This window comes from Pleuronectes platessa, chromosome 24, assembly GCF_947347685.1.
Source record: "Pleuronectes platessa chromosome 24, fPlePla1.1, whole genome shotgun sequence".
NCBI classification, from domain to species: Eukaryota; Metazoa; Chordata; class Actinopteri; order Pleuronectiformes; family Pleuronectidae; genus Pleuronectes; species Pleuronectes platessa.
In genome coordinates this window covers 11850906-11873783 of record NC_070649.1, presented here as the reverse complement: position 1 = coordinate 11873783, position 22878 = coordinate 11850906, and the positions used below count along the sequence as shown (strand labels likewise).

Below are 22878 nucleotides of genomic sequence, written 5' to 3'. Positions count from 1 at the left end.
GAATAAAAAGTAATATAGTGAGAATGCAGCAGTCAAGAGATATTTGAGGTCTGGATAAAAACAAGTATTGCTTAAAAAAAAAAGGAGCCTCTCTAGATGGTTCAACATCTTCATACCTGTAACATTATGTGACAGTCATCATGACTGTGGTCCCAAGTGTTTTGTGGGGAGAATAATGCACTTTGGAAGTATTTCTAGTCACCTGAAATGTCTGATTACGGCAGCCTGCAAGCTGTTAGAACTATACTAATCACAGTTAATTGTAACGGATGAATTTGATTTTTGATTCCTTCTTTATTTTCTGACAACCCATTTTGGTCTCACGCTACCTGTGATTGGTGGCTATGAGCTTTTTAATGTCTGACTCTAGGCCTCTAACATGCCTAGATTTGTTTTGATTGATTTTATATATGATCTTGTCTTGCATTTCATGCATTACTGGTGACCGAGTCCACATCTGTGACATACAACATGAATACAAAAAATTACCACTCCCATTAAACTAACATAAGATCAAATGCAGGTTGTACAAGTACTCTTAAATACCAAAGAAATGCCACTAACAACCCCACCTACGGGAGGGACCCCAAATAACGTATGGTCCACCCAAGTCATATTGGTGTCAGAGCTTAATACACACACACTCAAATGTTATTCTGCCTTACATTCTGAAAGACATCCTCTGAGGTTGTCCTTAAATACCATTGTCCTTATACACCATAATACACTCAGGTGACAGCACACACACACACTAACCCTAACCTTTTCTACAATTCATGTCATCATGCCCACTTCACCTACCTGTCCAGTCCTGGTGAGTGGATCAAGCACTGGACTTGTCTGGTTCAGGTTGCTTGCAGTCATCTCAATCTGGCTTCTTTCGATAGTCATCTGTAGCAGATAATGAATGGAAGAAAAGTTGAATAAAACGTCATGTAATGTGAATGCACTAATCAAAAGGGATATGTGAGGTCTGGATGAAAAAAGAACACATACTGCTTACAAAAAGCACAAGAGGAACCTCTCTAGTTTTACATCTGCATACCTGTACATGACCTTCATCTAGGGTCTGGGAATTTGTGGTATTAGGACTTCCCTGAGGCATATCCTCATCAATACCCTGCCGAAGAAAACAGAACAACATTATAAATATGTTGAAGACAGCATGTTGTCTGTGACATCATGTGAAAGTCTTTATGAAGTATCAAAGTGATGCCAATAACAACCCCACCTACGGGAGGGACCCCAAATAACGTATGGTCCACCCAAGTCATATTGGTGTCAGAGCTTTATACACACACACTCAAATGTTATTCTGCCTTACATTCTGAAAGACATCCTCTGAGGTTGTCCTTAAATACCATTGTTGTTATACACAATACACTCAGGTGACAGCGCGCACACACACACAACTTTGTGGGGAGAAAAATGCACTTTGGAATTGATTGTAGTCACCTAAGGTGTCAGATGAATACAGAATGCAAGCTAATAGAACTATAATAATCTCAGTTAGTTGTGACGGATGAATTGATGACTTTTGATTCCTTCTTTATATACACTGACAACCCATCTTATACAACGGTCACACTAACTGTGAGCGGTGGATGTGAGTTTTTTGCTGTCTGACTGCTTGCCTCTAACCTTCCTAGATTTGTATTGATTAGGACAAAAATCTTGAAACTCTAGTATGATCATTTTCCGGTGTTGCCCTTTTACATATGCAGCTCACAAAAGAGACTGTCAGACGCGATCTCAGTACTGCAAATGTCAAATTGCATCAGGTGAGAGGAGGAGCACCATCAACGCATGCAGCAGAAGGACTCATCACTAATGTTAATAATAACGAAACTGCGTGTATTTGAACTCATCAAATATCAACAAAAGAGTGCAAAACAACATACAGGCCATCAGAAAAAAGTAAGAAGCAGTTAAAGTACATATTATGCATCAACATCATGAACACACCCACTAGCACTCTGTGAATCCTGCAGACTATTATCTGTTGCATATCAGACATTACCCAGATTTTGTATTAGGGTGCTGGCACGTTAAAGACCAGTTAATTCCGGTGTGACTGAATCGGACATTTGCGGTCACACTTACAGTTCCTCCAATTGATGTCCGGACAAAATCCAGAGTGCACTTCATGTATGAAAGTGGCTTAAGTGTAGCTGAAGCAGTAAGAGATGGTCAGGAAAATAACACTAATGAAGAGTGTGATGAGAGCAAGAAGAGGACAGTCTGTTGGTGTGCCTCCTTAAGTTTACGCACACAATCAATTAATATGCAGAAACATACCATCCAAAAGTAGCTTCAAACTGTTTACACAAATCATGAACTTGAAATTGTTATATACCTTATTAAAGCATTCAGGACGACCAGCTGATGTCCTTGTAGGCATCATTTTTGGGGCTTCATGTGTTGACCTCTTTTGAGTTCTCGTAGAAAGCTTTGCTGTGCATGGTGCCTCACCATGTTTGACATCCGATGACATCCCTCCAGATTTCTGGAGATTTTAATAACAAACAATTCTGTCAGTGTCTTGTGTGTCTGTATGTGGCAATATATTAGTTCAAACCAAAACTATACGGAAAATATAAAGTGTTTGTGAACTGAAGTTTTCTAAACCATTTGTTTCAGGGGATCAACATCACGTCACGTCATCAAGTAAAAAACTACCTTGCTTCTCCACGGCCAGTCTGAGTCACCATAGTTATAGGTTATCTCCTCTCCTGCAACTATGTCCCGTATGGCAAATAAACACAGATGGGGTTTCCCCTGCACATTCAGGTACTTCATCTTTGCATTAGGGCTGATATGGTCGTCATTTACTAGTCTTCCGAGTGATCCATCTTCCTTTGCTGCATCAACACTACAAAAAGACAACACTTAATTACAAATCTTTCAATTTATACACAAACAAGAGTAGTATTTATTAACCTGACTCAAGAGCCTTCTATCAATAATTTGTATATGTTCAGCACCAAAAGCAATGAGTCATGGAATTTGGATTTAGACCAGTTAGCACTGAAATAATATACTTACCACCACAGTTTACCACTAAAACGGAACTCGAACATGAACACCTTAAGGGCGTCATGGTATATTTTCTGTCTCCTTTCACATTCTTCGTTTGTTATTAGGTCACCTCGATATTCGCAGAGAAAGTCGCCTTTTTCAAAAGGAGCAGAGGTGAAGATACCACGACCTAGTTAATACACAAAACCAAACAATAAATAAATCTTTACCAAATAAGTGATAAAAAGTTAGGACACCAATTTAAGTTTAAGATTCAACTTACCTTTGAAAGCATTAATGTAATTGATGTCCAGTCCAAGTTTATCCCTTCCAGTGTGAGCAAAAAATTTTGCATCATCCATTGGATTTATGCGCCTTCGCCTCTGCATGATTCACTGGCCAGTGACAAAAGCCAGAGTAACATAATTAAAAGAAGATTGTTGTTAGGATTATTATGTACTAGAAGTCTAGTAATTTACATGTGGCATCTGAGCAGAAGCTATATTCTGAGCTCATAAATCAACATTCAAGTTTAAATTTAATACAAAGGACTTAATGCTTCTACAACAGAAATAGGCTGCACATTAACTAAATATTAACAGTAGGATGATGTCTGTTCTAGTGTAGAGCTGTGTTGGACCACAAACTCAACTCTCTACAATTTAATGTAACATAATCTCAGTGTACAGAGATTCTATAACTACATCAGCTGCATTGAACCTCTTGTGGGATTGATGTCCCATCATTAGCATCCAGTAGGAACAGACACGCAAATAAATGCAGTCTTTCATCTGCTTGAATGATCATCCTCAGTCTCTGTATCTCTTCCTCACTCACTGTCCTTGTCCTGCTTCTTCAAACAAGAACTTAACCTACATATACAATTTTACATTAACATTCAATTATATTTACAGCAGTATCCAGATGACTTGACTATTGTGCGATAGCACACTGCTGGGTTCACATTTCCGATCCAAGGTCCTTTATGACATTTACACGGACCATGGTTTGTGAGGTTTTCACATCAGTGCTTCTGACATGTGATTAGTTTGTCATAATTTTGTTTTAATTCAAATAACAACCCAAAACAATAAACAGCTCAACCTGTTATCTACCAGATGCAAGATGTTCACTTAAAAATACTATATAAGACAACATGAGTGCTGTGAGTCTCTATCTCAGGGGAAAAAATGAAATAGAAATAAAGCCTGTTGACATTTCATCCTTGCTTTCAGTTATGGAATAGTCAATAATCAACATGAATATTAAACAGCATTTTTAAATGGCACACACTGCACCAGATACTGTACCACAGCTTTGTTGCTCCTCACTATTGTACTTTACACTTTCATAATAACGATAACAGCCAAAAACCTCTGTGGAAACACTGATAGCTTACAGTTTTAAGCACATAAGATTTAACAAGCAGACCTAACAATACAAGTTAACAAGAACTGTGTAGCCACTAGCTTGTTTAAACAAACAACTCCACATTACCTTAGTTGTTTTTAGCTGTCTCTGTAACTGCTCAAAGCTGCTGTCCTCACCCCCACCACCTGTGCTCATTACTATCACCTGTGTCAAGGCACGCACGCACGCACGGCTCAACGAGGGGGCGTGGCCGCTGCCGACACGGAGCTTCCACGTGCATGAAAATAAACTGCGGCTTGTGTGGCTTAAAATGAACACGAATCAAACATCCTCACCTTCTCTAGTCCACAAAACAGCTGGTTACACCACACTGCACGAAGCACATTCCTCCAAAATACAAGACTGATCCTCTCCTGCCTGCTCTGAAGCTGCTGCAGCTAAGCACATACGATTTAACAAGCAGACCTAACAATACAAGTTAACAAGAACAGTGTAGCCACTAGCTTGTTTAAACAAACAACTCCACATTACCTTAGTTGTTTTTAGCTGTTTTCAGCTCCCAAACACTGACCGGACCACTCTGTAACTGCTCAAAGCTGCTGTCCTCATCCCCACCACCTGTGCTCAGTACTATCACCTGTGTGAAGGCATGCACGCACAGCTCAACGAGGGGGCGTGGCCGCTGCCGACACGGAGCTTCCACGTGCATGAAAATAAACTGCGGCTTGTGTGGCTTAAAATGAACACGAATCAAACATCCTCACCTTCTCTAGTCCACAAAACAGCTGGTTACACGACACTGCACGAAGCACATTCCTCCAAAATACAAGACTGATCCTCTCCTGCCTGCTCTGAAGCTGCTGCAGCTGAGAGCTGGTAGCTGTTAGCTCTACTACTAGTGCAGCCTTGTGAAGGTAACACCGGCCTCAACAGCATGCATTAGCAATGCTGTAAAAACAACCTAATGCCAATATGCATTGAAGTTAAACTAACTTTATTTCCATTAAAATATGCATCAATAATAAAAAAAAAAAAAATTAAACTTAATAAGTTATTGTTATGGTGTAAAATACTTCCACATGCAAATATATACTTTGTTTACAAGTTTTAATGCTTACCTGTATGTTTTAAATCCTATAGTGCATCCATTGGTCGCCAGCAGCTTCAAATGGGATTTAATGTTTAAAAGCCCAGTCGGGGCGGTCCTTGGAGCGAACTTCCTGTAGACGCCACCCACTTGTTCGAACCAACCAATCAGTGAAAAGGGCGGCAAAATCGAACCGTGTGTGTAGGAAATGTGTATGAAAGTGCAATATAAGCACAACCGATAGGATGCGCTACTCTATACACTGGGATACACCTAAAAACAGGTTTGTGGTAAAAAAGGACTTTGAACGAAAATGAGAGAGGATGTTCCTCTGACAGTCACAAATGCAAATAAATTGTTTGAAATCCGGGGACCTTGGCATAGTCCTCAAATTACCCTAAGGTTTGCGGATTGCCGGTGTGTAGACGGACAAATTGTCCCTGAATTCCGGTTATACCAACACACACACACACACACACACACACACACACACACACACACACACACACACACACACACTTTGTCTCTCAGTGGGCCATGGCGCCACAGACCTTTGTGTGTGCCCAATTGAGGCTAATATAAACTCTCACACACATGCTGTATATCTACAGTCTTCATTGTGAGACCCTGGAACCTGTTTCTTGTGCCCGAAATGACCAGTTATTTGAATTTGATGAGACATAATCAGCTACTTTATTTGACTATGAATTTTCTGAACAATTTGCTGGTTCTTAAACGTGAAGATTTATGTTTTTTATGTCCTTGAAAAGTGAGTACATTGGGGATCTGGAGTGTTTTTTTTCCGGACAAAACTAAAGATTTATAGTTGACATGAAAATAAAGAAAATCCTCCGCTTAATCACTATTTGCAGTCTTATTGTTGACGAGGGAAAAAATATCAGAACAAAGCAATATTTCAGGCAAAAATATTGTTTACGAAATGTCTGACTAGAAATATGATGAGATGCTATTTTAAGTAAGTTGGGAGCAGAGCTGTGACTCACCCTGTCCGTGCTACAGGCTCTAGTTTTCTCTCTGCTGTGCAGTCCCACCACTTATTGCACAATTTACCCATCACCAACACAATCACAGCAGCCCAGATTCTGTGCCAGTGTGTAACATACTGTCACATGCACGCACACATCTTGTGCACACGTGTTCAGGAGGAGAAACACATTTGTTTGGGCCGCGTGTGGGAAAACATTTGATTTGCTCTAACTGCATTACACAATCACTATAAGCTACATAACACACACATAAGGGGTGTGCAGCAGTGTTAATTTTGGCAGCTATTTTTGATTTAGTCTTAGTCTTAGTCTTTTGACGAAAATGCATATTAGTTTTAGTCACCTTTTAGTCATTTTAATCCTTCTTAGTTTTAGTCTAGTTTTAGTCGACGAAAACAAATTCCATTTTAGTCTAGTTTTAGTCGACGAAAACTAATTCCATTTTAGTCTAGTTTTAGTCACATTTAATAGCCACATTAAACTCCTTTTCTATAAAAACATATAGCTGCAGCCTAATAGCTTAAAAATATATATTTAATTTTAAATGTGAAAACAAAAAGGGAGAGCAGGTCAGACTGGAGCCGGACACAGAAACTGAACATCGGTACAAACCAACTGCAGCTTCTGCTCTGATGAAGAAGCTGCGGCGCTGATCTCTGACCAGCTGAGACCAGAGAAACTCTGTGTTTTCACTGTTTCCATAGTTAAGAAGCAGTCGGTCACTGAGAGGCTGCTCCACGAGAACGCGCTCTGCTTTCACTGTGTCTCTCTGAGCGAGTGCGCGAGGCGGGGGGCGGAGCTACGGACCGGAGCGCTATCTGGGAGCGCACAGGCACACACACACACACACAGACAGATTCACTCACCCGCTACTGATACTTCATGACGGCCTGATACGATGATGTTTTAAAAATTATTGTGACTTAGTCAACCACCAACATTTTCGTCTCGTCTCGTCTCGTCAACGAAAATTAAAATAGATTTCGTCATAGTTTTTATTTTCAAAGATTCGTTTTCGTTACGTCTTCATCTCGTCTTCGTCATGGAAAAAAGGTCGTTAACGAATATATTTCGTCATCGTCTTCGTCAACGAAATTAACACTGGTGTGCAGTGTCTAAGGGCAGAGCGTAGGAGGGAAACAAATAGAGAGTGAAGGGATACTTACACCATACAATGAGTGTTCACTACTGTATGAGGCCTCATTTATGTGAATGTAAAATTTGTGTTTGCATCAGTACAGTGTTTCACTTTGTCTCTCTCTGTCAGTGTTGTCTCCCGGGTTGGGGTGCTCTAAGTCCGTGTATGACTCTGTTACTGTGTGTGAATAATAAATCAAAAAATAACTGGAACTGCAGTCAGAGTTTATCATCTAAATAAATAATAATTATTTATTCAATCAGATATTTTAGAAAGGAAAACTACATGACGCAGACACACACACAAACACACACACACACACACACACACAAACACACACACACACACACACACTTTAAAAATGAAGGACCAGTGAACGTTTCACCAGATAAAAACAGAGATGACTGAAAGTCTAAATTAAAGTCTGTGCAGCAGTTCCAGTCTCCACACACAACAATACATTCTTCTTGGTCAATAACCACTGAATGTTTCTTTAAAAATGTGTAGAAGTCTTTCCTGCTCAGAGCCTTGACTGGGTGTATGGATATTGATGAAACCGAATTTCAGATCTTTCACATGAACTGTTTCACCGAAGGTTTCATCTAAATGTTAATCTCCTTCAGAGGAAACAGTTTGAGAAACACTTGACACACTTTCAGAGTCAGAGTCACGTCATCACCAAGACAACCAGTAGGCCCCTGTTCAGCAGGACCGATGAAAGCCACAGGGCACCGGGTCACCAAGACCCGCAGCCCGACCACAGGGCCACTGGGCACTGGGCCCGACCACAGGGCCACCGGGCACCGGGCGTCTAAGACCCGCAGCCCGGCCACCGGGCACCGGACCACTAAGACCCGCAGCCCGACCAGAGGACAACCGGGCACCGGACCACTAAGACCCGCATTCCGACCAGAGGGCCACCGGGCACCGGGCCGCTAACAACCACAGAACCGGGCTGCAACCACCAGTGGACCCATCTTTAGACACGCCATCCCCGGCGGACTTTACAACACAGCCACCGGCAGCAATGACACCGGCCAACGAGCCTCTGGTCCCCGCCGACCCGACCACCGAGTCTCTGACACCAGCAGAGCCGACCATCGGGCCCCCGGCAGCACCGACAGCATGCGCGGAGTTGCCTGCCTCGCCGAGCCCCGGAGGAACAGCCTCCTTCCCCCCGGCCCGCTGTGGCTGCTGTGGGGACAGGAGATCCGCTGGTGACCCACATCTCCACACCTGGACGAGCTGATCCCGGATCACCAGGCCGCTCTCAGAAACACGACCACCGCTTCGTTCCTCCGTGAGTTGTAAGAGATGTTCCCGTGTTCCACCTGCTCTCGAACCGCCAACAACACCTGCTGCACCGGGCTGTCCTGCTGCGGTACCAGCCTCCCTCCGTGTCTCACAGACAGGGACAGCGGCTCACGGTCCGCCAAACAACCACAGACACACTAACAACACAACAACTAACAACTACACAATTATACAAAAACACAGTTAGAAATACAGTATAGAAGTTTGCGGGAAAACACAAATTCTCACACCCTCAACACTACCAAACTCCCAGCATGCAGTGCGAGAGAAAGAAAGAGAGCGAGAGAAAGGGGGGGGGGAGAGGGGGAGGAGCCACAGGGTCCTGGCTTTAAAAAATACAATTGAACCTTGTATCTGCATCATCCCTTATTATAATAATTTATAATTTGGAAGAAATAGGTTTAGTTGTTTTTGAAGGAAATCAGTTTAGTTGTTCGTGTAATTCTGTTATTACAAATAAACCAATATACGCAGGATAAAATATAACTTTTATAAATCATAACAACAATAGTTGCCACGGTTACTAGGCTTGAAAGACTTCAAAGGTTTCAGTTGAGGCTTTTATCTGCATCATCCCTCATTGCCTGCCTATGATTTTTGACTTGGAGGAAAACGGTTTGTTGTCTGTGTAATCCTGTCATTACAAATAGACCAACCTACTCAGGATAAAACATAGCTTTTATAACATTCACAATAGTATTCATGGTTTCAAGGCTTGACAGAATTACCGAGATTTCACCTTTTGCTCTCGAACCTACAACACACTTTGTGCATTTTAACAGATTAATTGAAGCAACATGGCTGCCACGCTAACTGCTCAGGACAACCAGGTGGTTCCAGGAAGCCTGCTAACCTCCGGCTCCTCTTACTACGAGATGCAGTCTTTTCTCGGACAGGGCACATTCGGAAAAGTTGTACACATTCGGGAGCCCTTCAGGGTCAAAGTGATCGACTTCGGACTGGCGTTTGACGTGTCAGCTGCCAAGTTGGGTTCCCACATTCAGACCCTTCCATACCGGTGAGCTTCTGGAACCATGACGGAACTTAATGGCTTATTATTAACTTAGAAAAAAACATTTTAACTGAGAATAAAAACATCATGTCTTTATCCATTCACACAAATGTAGCAGTAAGAGGTGTGCTTCAAAACAACCCACATATTTTGCATGGTTTATGTGATCGTGGTTGTTGCTCCTCTGTCAGATCCCCAGAGATCATGCTGGGACATCCCTTCACAGAGGCCATAGACATGTGGTCGCTGGGCTGCATTGCTGCTGCGATGTACCTCGGGGCCCTGCTCTACCCTGGATTGGGTGAATATGAAATGGTACATATACATATGTGCATAATATTAAGATAAATAAGTAGTACTTCACCTGGACTGTGGTGGAATTTTAAGCTGTGTTGTATTTTCAGATCAGATACATCATGGAGACTCAGGGTCAGCTACCCGACACCATGCTCAACCATGGATGTAAAACTCCACAATTCTTCAAGAGAAACGTCGACTCCACCACCTCCGTCTGGAAACTCAAGGTGCCGACCTGAAACCGCTTGTTATATTCAAATATCTCTATCTCCATTTCGTGTCTGCCTTGCTGTAACATATTTGGTTCCCTCTACACGCTTGTGCGAGTCTGATGCACTCTGCTAACCCCACCACTTTCTGAACAGACACCAGAGGAGTACCACAAAGAGACGGGGAAGCAGCCAATGGAGAACAGGTTTTGGAAGTTCACCTCCCTGGACGGCCTCTTGCATGTATGTCTTCTTTAAGATCATTCAACATGAGCTTGTTCCTTTAAGATAAGAAGAAAAACACTCGGAATGTCCTAGAGAGGTTTTTATTCAGTACTGGAGCTAACCGAGGACATGTTTGTGTTTTAGACCCGACCCATCAGCAATCCCAACTCTGCAGATAAAGTTGCAGAGATGGCCGACGCCCGCATGTTTGTGGACATGCTGAAGGCGATGCTTCAGCTTGATCCCGACAGAAGGATCACACCCCGTCAGATGCTGGAGCACAAATTCATCAGCATGCGCCACATCGTCAGAATGGACCATAAAAGCCACTAGTAAGTCAACAATGTGATCTGGTTAAATGTTTTTAAATGTATAATTCATCTTTTGCTATATATATTCCACTCGTACCTTTGTTACTGCGGATACAGTTCATGTACAGGTCCTTACAATATGTCTTATAAATGAAAGGATGATCTAATGAAAGGATTCATTTTCTTGCAGTGTCAGCTTCTGTTTTCAAATGATGCAAATGTGTCAGAAGAGAATCATGACTTCTGGCAGTGGCACAGCTGTGTGTGGGCCACTGAAGCCGCCCCGGTACACAGCTACCAACCCCGTCCAGCAGAATCCTCCATCTCTTGCTGAGGGGAGAAAAACCGGCCAGCCCCACCGCACCGACCTACATCCCTGCACCACCACCACCAAGACCAGAGGAACTGAGGGGTCAAGAGAGAGGAAGATTGAGCATGAAGATTTGCCGCCTCCCAAAAAAAACTCTGTTCCCTCGTCAAACAGCCGACATGATCGTTGGCACACTGGACATCCTCAGTCGGATCAGAGGACCAGGCCTGCTGATTACCGCCCCAACCACAAAACAGGTCCTTCAGGAAGCAGCTGGGCCGAGGGTCAGACTCGGTCGGGACAGAAAAGAAAAGGAGGTGATCTTGACGATGTGCCACCTCACAAGAAAAACTCTCTCTCTCACACTCGCCATCATCAGTCGGCTCAGACGACCAGGCCTTATGAGCATCACAACCACAACAACCCAGACTGAGAGACAGGCTCTGACAGACTAAAGGGAAAGGCAGGCAGTGATGCTGATCCTACATGAAGTTTATAGAAACAGGAATAATGTTTGACAGTCAGAATGAAAGGTGGCTCTTGTAAATAAATGGCACTTGTAAATAAAACGGTTTATTCACTTGAGATGAGTGATGGATTCATTATCTTTTTCCCCAAGAAAGGAAACCCACACTGCATATTTAACACAGGTTTATGCTTCATAATTCATCAATAAACTGTGCTCCAATGTAAATAATTATGATACAACAATCCTAGTTTTAAGTCGAGTTTCAACCATAACTTTTGTCCAAAGTGTGTGTCTCTGGACATTCAAAAATAGCTTTAGAACGCAGCAAATACCCATTCCTTGATATAGTTACGTTAGTTAAAGTCTGTGTATAAAAACAAGAATCACACAAACGTGATGATGATGATGATGATGATGATGATGATGATGATGATGATGATGCGTCCATGTGGTGGTAGATCTGGTGAAGGGGAGAGCCCAGTGTGCAGCCCTCTTAAATACTGGTCAGCACAGGTGTGCCATATCACAGCTGATTACTAAGATCTGACTCCGCCTACAGGAACCTGAAACACACACAAGCACAACACCACAGCAGGACAACTCCAGGGTTGTCACACAATATTATGATAAAATTGCACCTTAATTTTTCTTTTCTGAACATTTCCCCTGATTTATTTACATGTAAAATTGGTATTGTGGGTGGAGTCATTCGCTTACAGACATACCACCCTGAACACGCCCATTGAGGTCGTCCGAGTGAGATGGCAAGAGCAGTGAAAAAAGCTAAAATTAAGTGTCTTTTTCACAAGTAAAATACATTTCTACGTCAATGTCTTGTACGTTTTTCGTTTGATAGAAACATTGAGTTTATTGTTTTCAACAATCCCCTGACAGCTTTTGCTGTTTGGGGGAAATTTCAATTTTTTTTTTTAAAAGACGGACAGCACGGCAACAAACGGGAAGGAGCAGACAGCCGTAAAAACAATCAGGGACAGAGCAAGAGGAGGCGATGAAAGAAGTGAAGTGAAGGACGGACAACAAGAGAAAGAAAACAGACAGGAAAATGCCAGTGAGAGGGCACACGGACCAAACAAGTCCACCGCTGGTGAAACGAGGCACAGAGGAAAGAGAACAGGGGAGAGAACAGCGCAGTACAGTAAAGAGCTGACGGTGGAGGTGGAGGGAACAGAGAACGTGACAATGATGGAGGTATTAAAGGAGGCGATAAACAATGTGGATACGTGGTGGGTTGCAGAGTGAGAGTAGAGAAGACTTTTGAAATTACATTGAAAGACGAAAAGGGGGAAGGAGAAAGTAATGGACGGAGTGCGAGTTAAAGGAGCGCTGACATATACTCGCCAGAGACATAACAAACGATGATATGGTGGTGTCGTTCATAAACCTGCCAGGGTACATGGAGGACATCACAATCATTTGAAAACTGGCGGAGTGGGGAGTGAGGCCGGCGTCAATGATGAAACTGGGATTAAGACGGGGAATATGCAGTGGGCGGGGATGGACATAGTAGACGGAACACGGTGTTTAAAAGGTCCGCTCGCTCGCCTTCTCCACAAAGTGTGAGACTCTGAAAGGCACCGAATATTACAGAGTGATACACGACAGACTAGTGCGTGTTTGCAGACTGTGCATAAAACCAGGGCACACGTTTAGAGAGGGCCCGGATTTCCGCTGCTTCAAGTGTCTGAGGACGTTATGTCCCACGCACAGGAGTGTATGGAGCGCAAAGAGGCCGTAAGAGAGGAGGAAGAGGAGAACGGACACGAGGAGAGGAAAAGACAGAGAAGAAGAAACCAGAGAGTGAGATGGAGGAGAGAGGCGAGCAGGAAAGCGGGGACGAGGAGCAGCTGGAGGAGGACAGGATTTAGAGCAGGGGAGTGCGATGGAAGAGAAGGAGGAGACATTCAGGAAAAGAGAAACGGAGGGAGGAAAGCAGCAAAGCGAGCCTGAAGGGTGAGCTGCTGAAAGGTGACAAATAAAAAGGGCAGAAAGGGAATGAAGGGGATCTAGAGGCAGTGGTGTGCAAGTGCACACCTCATGAACTAGTTCAAAGTTCAGTTCACACAAGTAAATATGAATAGTTCACGTTCATAGTTCACCATTTAAATTCTGAACTAGTTCATAGTTCAGTTCATTTCATAGTTTAAGGTGGAAAGTGAGCCATTTTTGTAAGAGACCAGAGCTGTTGTGTTGCAGGTATGGCCTGCCCCTTTAAGGAAAGTTTGTAGTGGGTGACGTAGTGCACCTGGGTATTGTGGGAAGACACCCTAAAAGTGTGTTTATAACGAGAAGTGACGGAGCACCTAGAGGTGATGCGAGTGTTGCTCCTGCTGTATATCCGAGAAATAAAGTGGCCGCATTCCAAGTAAAGAAACATCTCCTCCTCCTCCTTCACGGAGCGGTCCGGACAGCGAGCCAAGATAACCCGGGAGCCGAGCTCCAGACTACGGCTCGGAGCCGAGACACTGGCCAAAGAAGAAAACACTTGGAATACTTTGCTTGTTTGGTGTGCATGTGTGTGTGCGATGAATCATGGGTAACGTAGTGCGAAGTCAAGTTACTTGGTTCAGGTTAGGCTACATCACGGACATTTCACGGGCACTGAGCAACGACATGGTGCAAGCATTCGATTTAGACAGCGTCTCTCCTCAGGAGAAGGAAGACATTCAGTAACGTTTTAGCTAGACCTCAGATAATATTGTAACGGACTGGTAGTTAGGTTTATGTTCTGTTTGACTGCTATGTGTTTGTTATGACTTATGATCAGCTAACTACACCATGTCAATAAGTATTGGGATTTCCAGAGGTTCAATGTACCAGTCGGGGTGGGGCAAGTGAGAGTTGTAGACCAATGGCTGGTGAGTTATCTGGCATGACAGGTTCTCATTGGCTGATGAGTTGGCATGTCAAGGGTGAATGAGGAAGAGGAGTGAAGAACACAGTAGTGGGTGACAGGAGTGTCGGAGTTACAACAAGAAGGGTGTCGTGTTCGCTGGACTTTAATAACGTTACACATAAAGAGAGAAGTTTCCTGTCGTCTATAAGCGAGGACGCTGAAATATGAACGTGTTCACCGTTCTCACAAAAGTGAACGTGTTCAATGAACGCGTTCTTTTGCGTTCGTTCATGCACAACACTGTCTAGAGGAGATTTAGAGGTTTTCTTCTTTCTACCGAGTCCGGACGCTGAATGGCGGAAAACAGCAGAGAGAGGGTTCGACCGTCCCAGGAGAAGAGAGGGGAGAGCTGGGATATGTCACAACGGGACTTAGCTAAAGAGGAGACAATGTGAGAGCAAACAAAGTCTATATTTTTACTCTGCAAATTAGCAATGATTCTCATCTACTATTCGAAACGCTACGTCAACATGTCGCGCGATGGCGCTGCAGATGTTGTGTGGGGTCAACTCCACCGACTGAGAATGCAAAGCAGTGAGAATGCATCACTCGCCCTCCGGTCACACTCATCGTTGACAAGTGAGTAAGTTGTTTATCGTTAACTGCTAATGACACTTAAAGCAAAACTCAGCTCTATGAAGATGATTCATCAATGCGACAGTCTGCATGTATTGATTATTCAAATTCTATTTGCACACGCTGCACGTTAAATTACAACCCTCCACTGTGCATGTCTCCATCACGTGCACAGGTAATTGCCAGCATCGCGCACACTACAGCAGGGCGAATTAGGTCTGCTGTAGGTAATAATAGGTAATAATAGGTGGTCAGGTCTCTCATCTCATCTCATCGTCATCCGCTTATCCGGGGTCGGGTCGCGGGGGGAGCAGCTCAAGCAGGGGGCCCCAGACTTCCCTTTCCCGGGCCACATTGACCAGCTCTGACGGGGGGATCCCGAGGCGTTCCCAGGCCAGTGTTGAGATATAATCTCTCCACCTAGTCCTGGGTCTTCCCCGAGGTCTCCTCCCCACTGGACGTGCCTGAAACACCTCCCAAGGGAGGCGCCCAGTGGGCATCCTTACCAGATGCCCGAACCACCTCAGCTGACTCCTTTCTAAGTAAAGGAGCAGCGGCTCTAATCCGAGTCCCTCACGGATGACTGAGCTTCTCACCCTATCTCTAAGGGAGACGCCAGCCACCCTTCTGAGAAAACTCATCTCGGCCGCTTGTACCCGCGATCTCGTCCTTTCGGTCATCACCCAGCCCTCATGACCATAGGTGAGGATAGGAACGAAGATCGACCGGTAGATCGAGAGCTTTGCCTTGCGGCTCAGCTCTCTTTTCGTTACAACGGTGCGGTAAAGCGAACGCAATACCGCCCCCGCTGCTCCGATTCTCCGGCCAATCTCACGCTCCATAGTACCCTCACTCGCGAACAAGACCCCAAGGTACTTGAACTCCTTCACTTGGGCTAAGGACTCATTTCCTACCCGGAGTAAGCAAGGTGGTCAGGTAAGTTTCGAAAATATATTAGCATGCTGATTGAGGATTGTTCATCTGTTCATCTAGCCTATTTCTATTCATTTATCCATCATTTGTAAAATATTTTTAAAGACGATTCCAATTGGCCATATATTTATATCTCTGGCATTGCATTAGTGATTTTTTACAAGCTTTTTTCTCATCTTATTCTACAGAACAATGCCACGTGCACATTTCAGCCCAGCCAATGTAGAAGGAAAGGCTGTGTACATGTGCAATTACTGTGCAAAGACCTATGTTAAGAATGATACAAAGATCAGAAGCATGTAGTCAAGTGCCCAAAGTTTCCTCAGGGCTCAAATCAGCCTATGACAAAACAAAATGTTTATATTTATGTCTGTATATGGCAAGGTAAATACAGTTTTTATAAATTACCCACAAAATGTCCAGTTTATTCCAGTATATTCCTGTTAATTCACGTTAATTCCCATGGAAAGTTTCCAACTTTGAATATTCCCAGAATTTTGCAACCCTAATCCTGATCACTATTTACAGCTGCAAGTTGTTAATAACTGTTAATTAGTTCATAGGTGTTTTAAAGCAGCCTAGGTTTTGTCTGTTTCCCCTCAGATTGCTCTATCTGTGATGTTGCTGACACTTTGCGCTGCCTCCAGCGTCACTGCCCGGCAGCTGTTTGAAGCCGCACATCTGTATAAACAAGCTCTAACCACTCGTCCTTTGTTGTCTTTCCTAGCAGCGACAGGACGAGGACGCATCATGCTGCTGAATTCAAGTTTAGCGAGTAAAAACTATGACCTGGACTACGACTCCCTGCAGCCGTATTTCCACTCTGACTATGAGGACGACGCGGTGAACCAGAGCATCGTCTGCGACCCTGACTCCTCGCAGACCTCCCTCAAGTCCATCATCATCCAGGACTGCATGTGGAGCGGCTTCTCCGCCGGCGGTGCAGCCGCTGCGTGGAGGCTGAACAGCAGCGACCTGCAGGACCTGAACACGGCGGCCACCGAGTGCATCGACCCCTCCGTGGTTTTCCCGTTTCCGATAGCAGGGACGCCCAAGCAGAGCGCAGGGACGCTGCCGAGCCAGGACCTGGGGCCGGACACGCCGCCCAACAGCAGCAGCTGTAGTGAATCAGGTGGGTGGTGAACGTCTCGCCGTGCAGGCACACCCCCCTGTGCTGCTTCCCTCTGAGCGTGCATGTGGCTGTGCATCACACACACACACATCTCCATCACAACCGCGATAGAGGAGAGCCTCAGTATTGTTTTGATGCATGCGATCTGCAGACAGGCGGTAGAGCCATGCTGCCATGTCATGTTGTAGACAGTAGTAAGATCAGCAAGATGCATGTTACGCAATCCACTCCTATGCGGGGGGATGCATTAACCCCCCCTACTGCTGTGACATACATTTAAGTCAGGAATGCTGGTGCTGGAGCAGAGTGTTTCTTTTGCTTTTGCTTTTGCAGAGGATGAGGATGGAGTCGAGGATCATGATGAGGAGGAAGAGGAGGACCAGGAGGAAGAGGAGGGGATCGACGTGGTCCCAGTGGAGAAGAGGCAGGCGGTGAAACGGTGCGACCCCAGTCCGCTGGAGACAAGGCCCCCCAGCCCGCTCGTGCTGAAGAGGTTTGATGTCTCCACCCACAAGCATGATTACACTGCCCATCCATCCATGAGGCAGGAGCAGCCGGCTGTCAGGAGGCTGAAGCTGGAGAGCAGCAGCAGCAGCAGCAGCGGTGGAGGAGGAGGTGGAGGCAGCAGCGGCCACAGCAGGGTCCTCAAACAGATCAGCAGCATCCGCAAGTGTCTGAGGCGCCGGACGTCAGACACCGAGGAGAATGACAAGAGAAGGATTCGAGGAGCCTTTCGGGAGCGCCAGAGGAGGCTGAAGCTCAAGTTGAGCCTTGTCGCGCTGCGGGACGAGATCCCCGAGGTGGCCAACAACGAGAAGGCGGCAAAGTCGGTGATCCTGAAGAAGGCGACAGAGTGTATCTACAGCATGCAGTCCGACGAGCAGAGACTCCTCACACAGAAAGAGCAGCTGCGGAGGAGAAGTGAACTTTTAAAGCAGAGACTGGCACAGATGCAGGGCTGCCGTGCTTGAAGTTTGAATCAAGAGCTTTGGGCCTTTTGTTTATTATGCAAGTTCAAGACTTGGGGGTGTACAGTTCTTGTTGCATGCAAATGCAAAAACGGATTAAGTTGTTTTGAAATCTTGTTTGATTTTGAAGTTAAAACTGCCTCAGTAGAAGTTATGGGTGGATTCAATATTTAAAAGTTTATTTTTATTAATAAAATATTAAAAATAGGGCAGTCCCGTTGGGGGTCCGAACTAAAATATACATTTTTATGTATATATTTTTATTTTTGTAATATAAAAAATGTTTCCTCTGAAATTTGTGTCCTTGTTCTTGCAGTGAAAACACACACACACACACATTCCATCCCAGCTTCTGCTATGAGCAGCTGTACGTTCATTCGAGCTCCAGGTACATGTTGGAGGTGGAGTGTGGGTACAACAGGTTAATGTGGTGATGCTTGATGATGTTCAGGTGAAGACGACCATCTCCCACTGACTCTTTCTGGTGAGACATGAAGCGATTCAGGGGTCAAGTCCATATCATCACTGGAAGGTGCAGTTTTGATGCAGGGTCTCGAAGACGATCAGGTCATTTTGCCATCATAACTGTTTTCAGAAGAGCCTTTTAATAAAGGCATTGCATTATAATAAACAACAATATTCCTCCTTTGTTTTCTGGTTAATTTATTCAGATACACAATAAATATACCAGAAACAGTTGAAACATATTTGGTTTTACACAAAGCTAATGTCACACAGGATTTAACTCTTGACCATTGAGAGCTTCAGGTCACTGGACTAAAATAGCTTGTATGACAGATCTGTGAAATAACTTGAGTCAAGTCTCAGATTCATAATAACACAGATGTAGTGTTTGAAAGATAAACAGGTTGCTTTCTTAAGTGCAGAATCATCAGAATCAGAATCAGAATTATTTTTATTGCCATGTATATTTGCACATACAGGAAATTGCCTTGGATTTTTGAATGGCACGTCAGGCAGATTTGTTAAGTAGTCCCTTGGGAACCAACATGCCAAATTTGGTGCTGGTATCACATTTTGCACAAATGTTCTATTATATGCCCCACTATAAGGTGATAAGTTAGGAAGCATTCAGATTTTGGACAGCTCTTATAATGGCGGCCACTGAAATCCTTCAGGTCACTTCTCTCTGAACCTTCCTGTGAAAAATGTATTTTTCTAACAAACGGGCGGCTGAGGCCAAGGGGTATAGCGGTCGTCCTGAAGGTCGGGAGTTTGATCCCCAGTCATCCCCATCTGCATGCCGAAGTGTCCTTGGGCAAGATGCATAACCCTGAATTATCCCTCATATAACGACAAAGTGCTGCTAATAGATGCACTGTATGAATGTGTGTTAATGGGTGAATGTAAAACTGTACCGTAAAGAGCTTTGAGTGGTCATCAAGACTAGAAAAGCTCTATATAAATACAAAACAATTTACTATTTACAGCCATGGTCACATGTCCCTCCACATTGTAACCGCCTCTTCGGTCACTGATCAGTAAGCACAGTGATTTAAATCAAACATATTTAATCATGTGAACTGGTTAAGAACATACATATACATACTGTGCAAGGTAAACATTTAAAGACAGGTTGAGGGGGATTCAAATTTCTCTATTAATATGTATAATAGTGAACTATTTGTATAATATGAGTAGTTGCTGACTTATCCGAATAAAACGTTTGTTACAAACGATGCAACTTAAATCATTAGGAGCAGGTCAATTAATTCTCTCCTGTTTGACTAGTCATGTACAGTTAGATTACCCATTAGTCTAAATAATTGAACACACTAGGAGCAAGTCAATGGTTTCTCTCCTGTATGAATCTTCATATGTCCAGTTAAATGGCTCCTTTGTCTAAATCTTTTACCACACTCAGAGCAACTAAATGGTTTCTCTCCTGTGTGAATCTTCATATGTCCAGTTAAATGGCTCCTTTGTCTAAATGTTTTACCACACTCAGAGCAACTAAATGGTTTCTCTCCTGTATGAATCCTCATATGTTCAGTTAGAGCACCAGTGTGGGCAAATCTTGTACCACACACAGAGCAACTAAATGCTTTCTCTCCTGTATGAATCGTCATATGCTCAGTTAGACTGCCCTTTGTGCTAAATGTTTTACCACACTCAGAGCAACTAAATGGTTTCTCTCCTGTATGAATCCTCATATGTAAAGTTATAGAACCAGTGTGGGCAAATCTTTTACCACACACAGAGCAACTAAATGGTTTCTCTCCTGTATGAATCCTCATATGTAAAGTTAGAGAATTATTGTGGCTAAATCTTTTACCACACACAGAGCAACTAAATGATTTCTCTCCTGTATGAATCTTCATATGTTCAGTTAGAATGAACTTTCGGCTAAATGTTTTACCACACTCAGAGCAACTAAATGGTTTCTCTCCTGTGTGAATCCTCATATGTAGAGTTAGATGGCCCTTTTGTCTAAATGTTTGACCACACTCAGAGCAACTAAATGCTTTCTCTCCTGTATGAATCCTTATATGTAAAGTTAGATGGTTCTTTTTTCTAAATATTTTACCACACACAGAGCAGCTAAATGGTTTCTCTCCTGTATGAATCCTCATATGTACAGCTAGATCCCCCTTTAGTCTAAATGTGTTACCACACTCAGAGCAACTAAATGCTTTCTTAGCAGTTTTACATTTCATATCACTTAGAGGCTGTTTGTTATTTTTTGTATTTAAACCAGACTGAGGTTCCCTGGTCTGCATCCAGTCATCTTCACTGTCTACAGTCTTGTCCTCAGTACATTGTTGTAAATGTCCATCAGGACCTGAGGTCCTGGCTGGTTGTTGTCCTCCACAATCCGCTCTGGTCTCCTCAGTCTGACTCTGATGAAGCTGTGACAACTGAGGTTTCTCTTCTTCTTCTTCACTCTTCACAGTGACAGCAGTCAATGTGAACCTGATATCAGCCTGCTCAAGTTGTTGAAGCTGCTCCCTGTCCTGATTGGTCCACGGCTCCTCCTGTTCCTCTTTAATGTGGGGGGGCTCTGGGTCCTCCTGGTCCACAAGGGGGCTCCACTGCTGCTGCTCAGGGAGAACCTCTTCTTTATTCACCATCAGATGCTGTACGTCTGCAGGACACACTGAAACACAAATACACATGTTTATAATTTCAGCGTATCCTGAAGCGTTTTAAAAACTTGTGTTGTGTCGTTTAATGTTGACTGTTATTATTTTTTGAATGATCACACTCAGGAAGCAGAGATGGTTTATAGTTGGTCTTATGACGCAGCTCGTTTAATTAGCTGGGTTAAACCAAGTGTTTCCAGGATAATTATAGTTTTAGGCCAAATAAACAATCTACGACACGAGCAGAACAGAGCGAGTGGAGGTTAGTTAGTTGGTTAAGCTGTTTTCAGACATGACCTGTGGGTTAAAACCAGAGAATTGTCTCCAGAGTTTCTCCAGGGTTTGTGTTTCACACATGAAAAACGCAGCAGAAGGTTTTCTGCACAGACTCGTTCACAGTAGTATTGTGGGAATTTTTTAGACGAAGACCAAACAACATCTTTCTCTGTAAACACTGCAAATCAAAAATGATCACAGCAGCACAACCGTGATGCACGAGTACTTGAAGCTGAAGCATCAAGGGGAGATTTCTAAAGATGAAAGTTGGAGCGAGACAGACGAGCAAGTTCTACTTTTTGTCCTAAAACAAGCATAAAATATTACGATTATTAACACGTGTAATGGAATAGGAATAGACTGGAATAGTGTTGGGATTTCAAAATCTTAGTTTCTCTGGGTGTCTGTGAGTGAAGAGGAGTATGGAAACAGAACTCTTAACAAATGAAAAAAGGGGTGGGGACAGGAGCCTTTATAAGGTCTTTAAACAAATTATTAATAATAACCTTTTTCCACTTAGTGTTTAATATTGAAATTAGCTAGAAATGATGTGCGTCAAAACGCTGGTCAGTCTCAACCTGTCTTGATAAAAGGTCTGAGTGACATTGTTATGGTTTAGTTCTTACAGCCGATAGAGCAGGAACACAACATTCTTTACTCAAGGCTAGTTTATGAAACACAACATCCAACTGTCAGGATAGGGAGAGTTGCCTAGCAACTATCAAAGAAGGAGCGTGACGGAGAGCGGCTCCTTGTAACTTCCTTGATTGACAAGAGGCGTGGGACTACGGCTGTGGACCAACTAGGGAGAACAAAATTGATTTGCGGTGACACCCCTCCAATATTTTAACCTATCACATTAAACCTACTGTTATAATTATTACGAACGCTTTCTGTTCTGCGCCATTATTGTCTACCCCGTGCTAACTGATTGAGCCGAGGCTGTCAATGAATGCCGGCTATGCCTGTTAAACTTTCATTGCTTCTAAATAAATACTTGATGGAACCAAACCATTGGATTGGCTCTTCTCATATTTTGATAAACAAACACGGCGACAATAGCAGGGATCATCTTAACTGCACAACTCCAGTGACTGAATCAATCTACGTTGTAAACCAGTTTTAGTACTTGAATTAAACCGTGATTCTCCAGTTGCTGTCTAGCAACTATGTCTAGCGCTGCTATGACATACAGGGATATAGTGTT

General features: G+C 43.7%; 3 protein-coding genes across 3 annotated transcripts in view; 2 read left to right on the top strand and 1 right to left on the bottom strand.

Annotated features, from left to right (window-relative positions):
- The window catches only part of LOC128431094 (uncharacterized), an 870493-nt gene that overhangs the window by 334698 nt on the left and 512917 nt on the right, over positions 1-22878 (top strand). The window contains exon 3 of the mRNA XM_053417316.1: positions 7188-7201. Within this exon, the coding sequence (XP_053273291.1) occupies positions 7188-7201 (14 nt within the window). The remainder of the gene's footprint in view (positions 1-7187; positions 7202-22878) is intronic.
- Positions 14727-18503, top strand: LOC128431092 (transcriptional regulator Myc-like). The gene is made up of 3 exons (XM_053417314.1): positions 14727-15261; positions 16919-17323; positions 17657-18503. The coding sequence occupies exons 1-3, from the start codon at positions 15117-15119 to the stop codon at positions 18292-18294; spliced, it is 1188 nt and encodes a 395-aa protein (XP_053273289.1). The 5' UTR covers positions 14727-15116; the 3' UTR covers positions 18295-18503.
- Positions 19488-21385, bottom strand: LOC128431088 (oocyte zinc finger protein XlCOF6.1-like). Its single transcript, XM_053417309.1, has one exon. It carries the CDS (start codon positions 21381-21383, stop codon positions 20088-20090), a length of 1296 nt encoding a protein of 431 aa, XP_053273284.1. The 5' UTR covers positions 21384-21385; the 3' UTR covers positions 19488-20087.

Excerpts from the sequence above, each read along its gene's own strand:
- LOC128431088 (XM_053417309.1), bottom strand. The coding sequence starts at position 21,383 with ATGGTGAATAAAGAAGAGGTTCTCCCTGAGCAGCAGCAGTGGAGCCCC.
- LOC128431092 (XM_053417314.1), top strand. The coding sequence starts at position 15,117 with ATGATTCTCATCTACTATTCGAAACGCTACGTCAACATGTCGCGCGAT. Across the intron at positions 15,262-16,918 it reads GTCACACTCATCGTTGACAA|CAGCGACAGGACGAGGACGC; the intron begins GTGAGTAAGTTG and ends TGTCTTTCCTAG. Across the intron at positions 17,324-17,656 it reads CAGCAGCTGTAGTGAATCAG|AGGATGAGGATGGAGTCGAG; the intron begins GTGGGTGGTGAA and ends TTGCTTTTGCAG.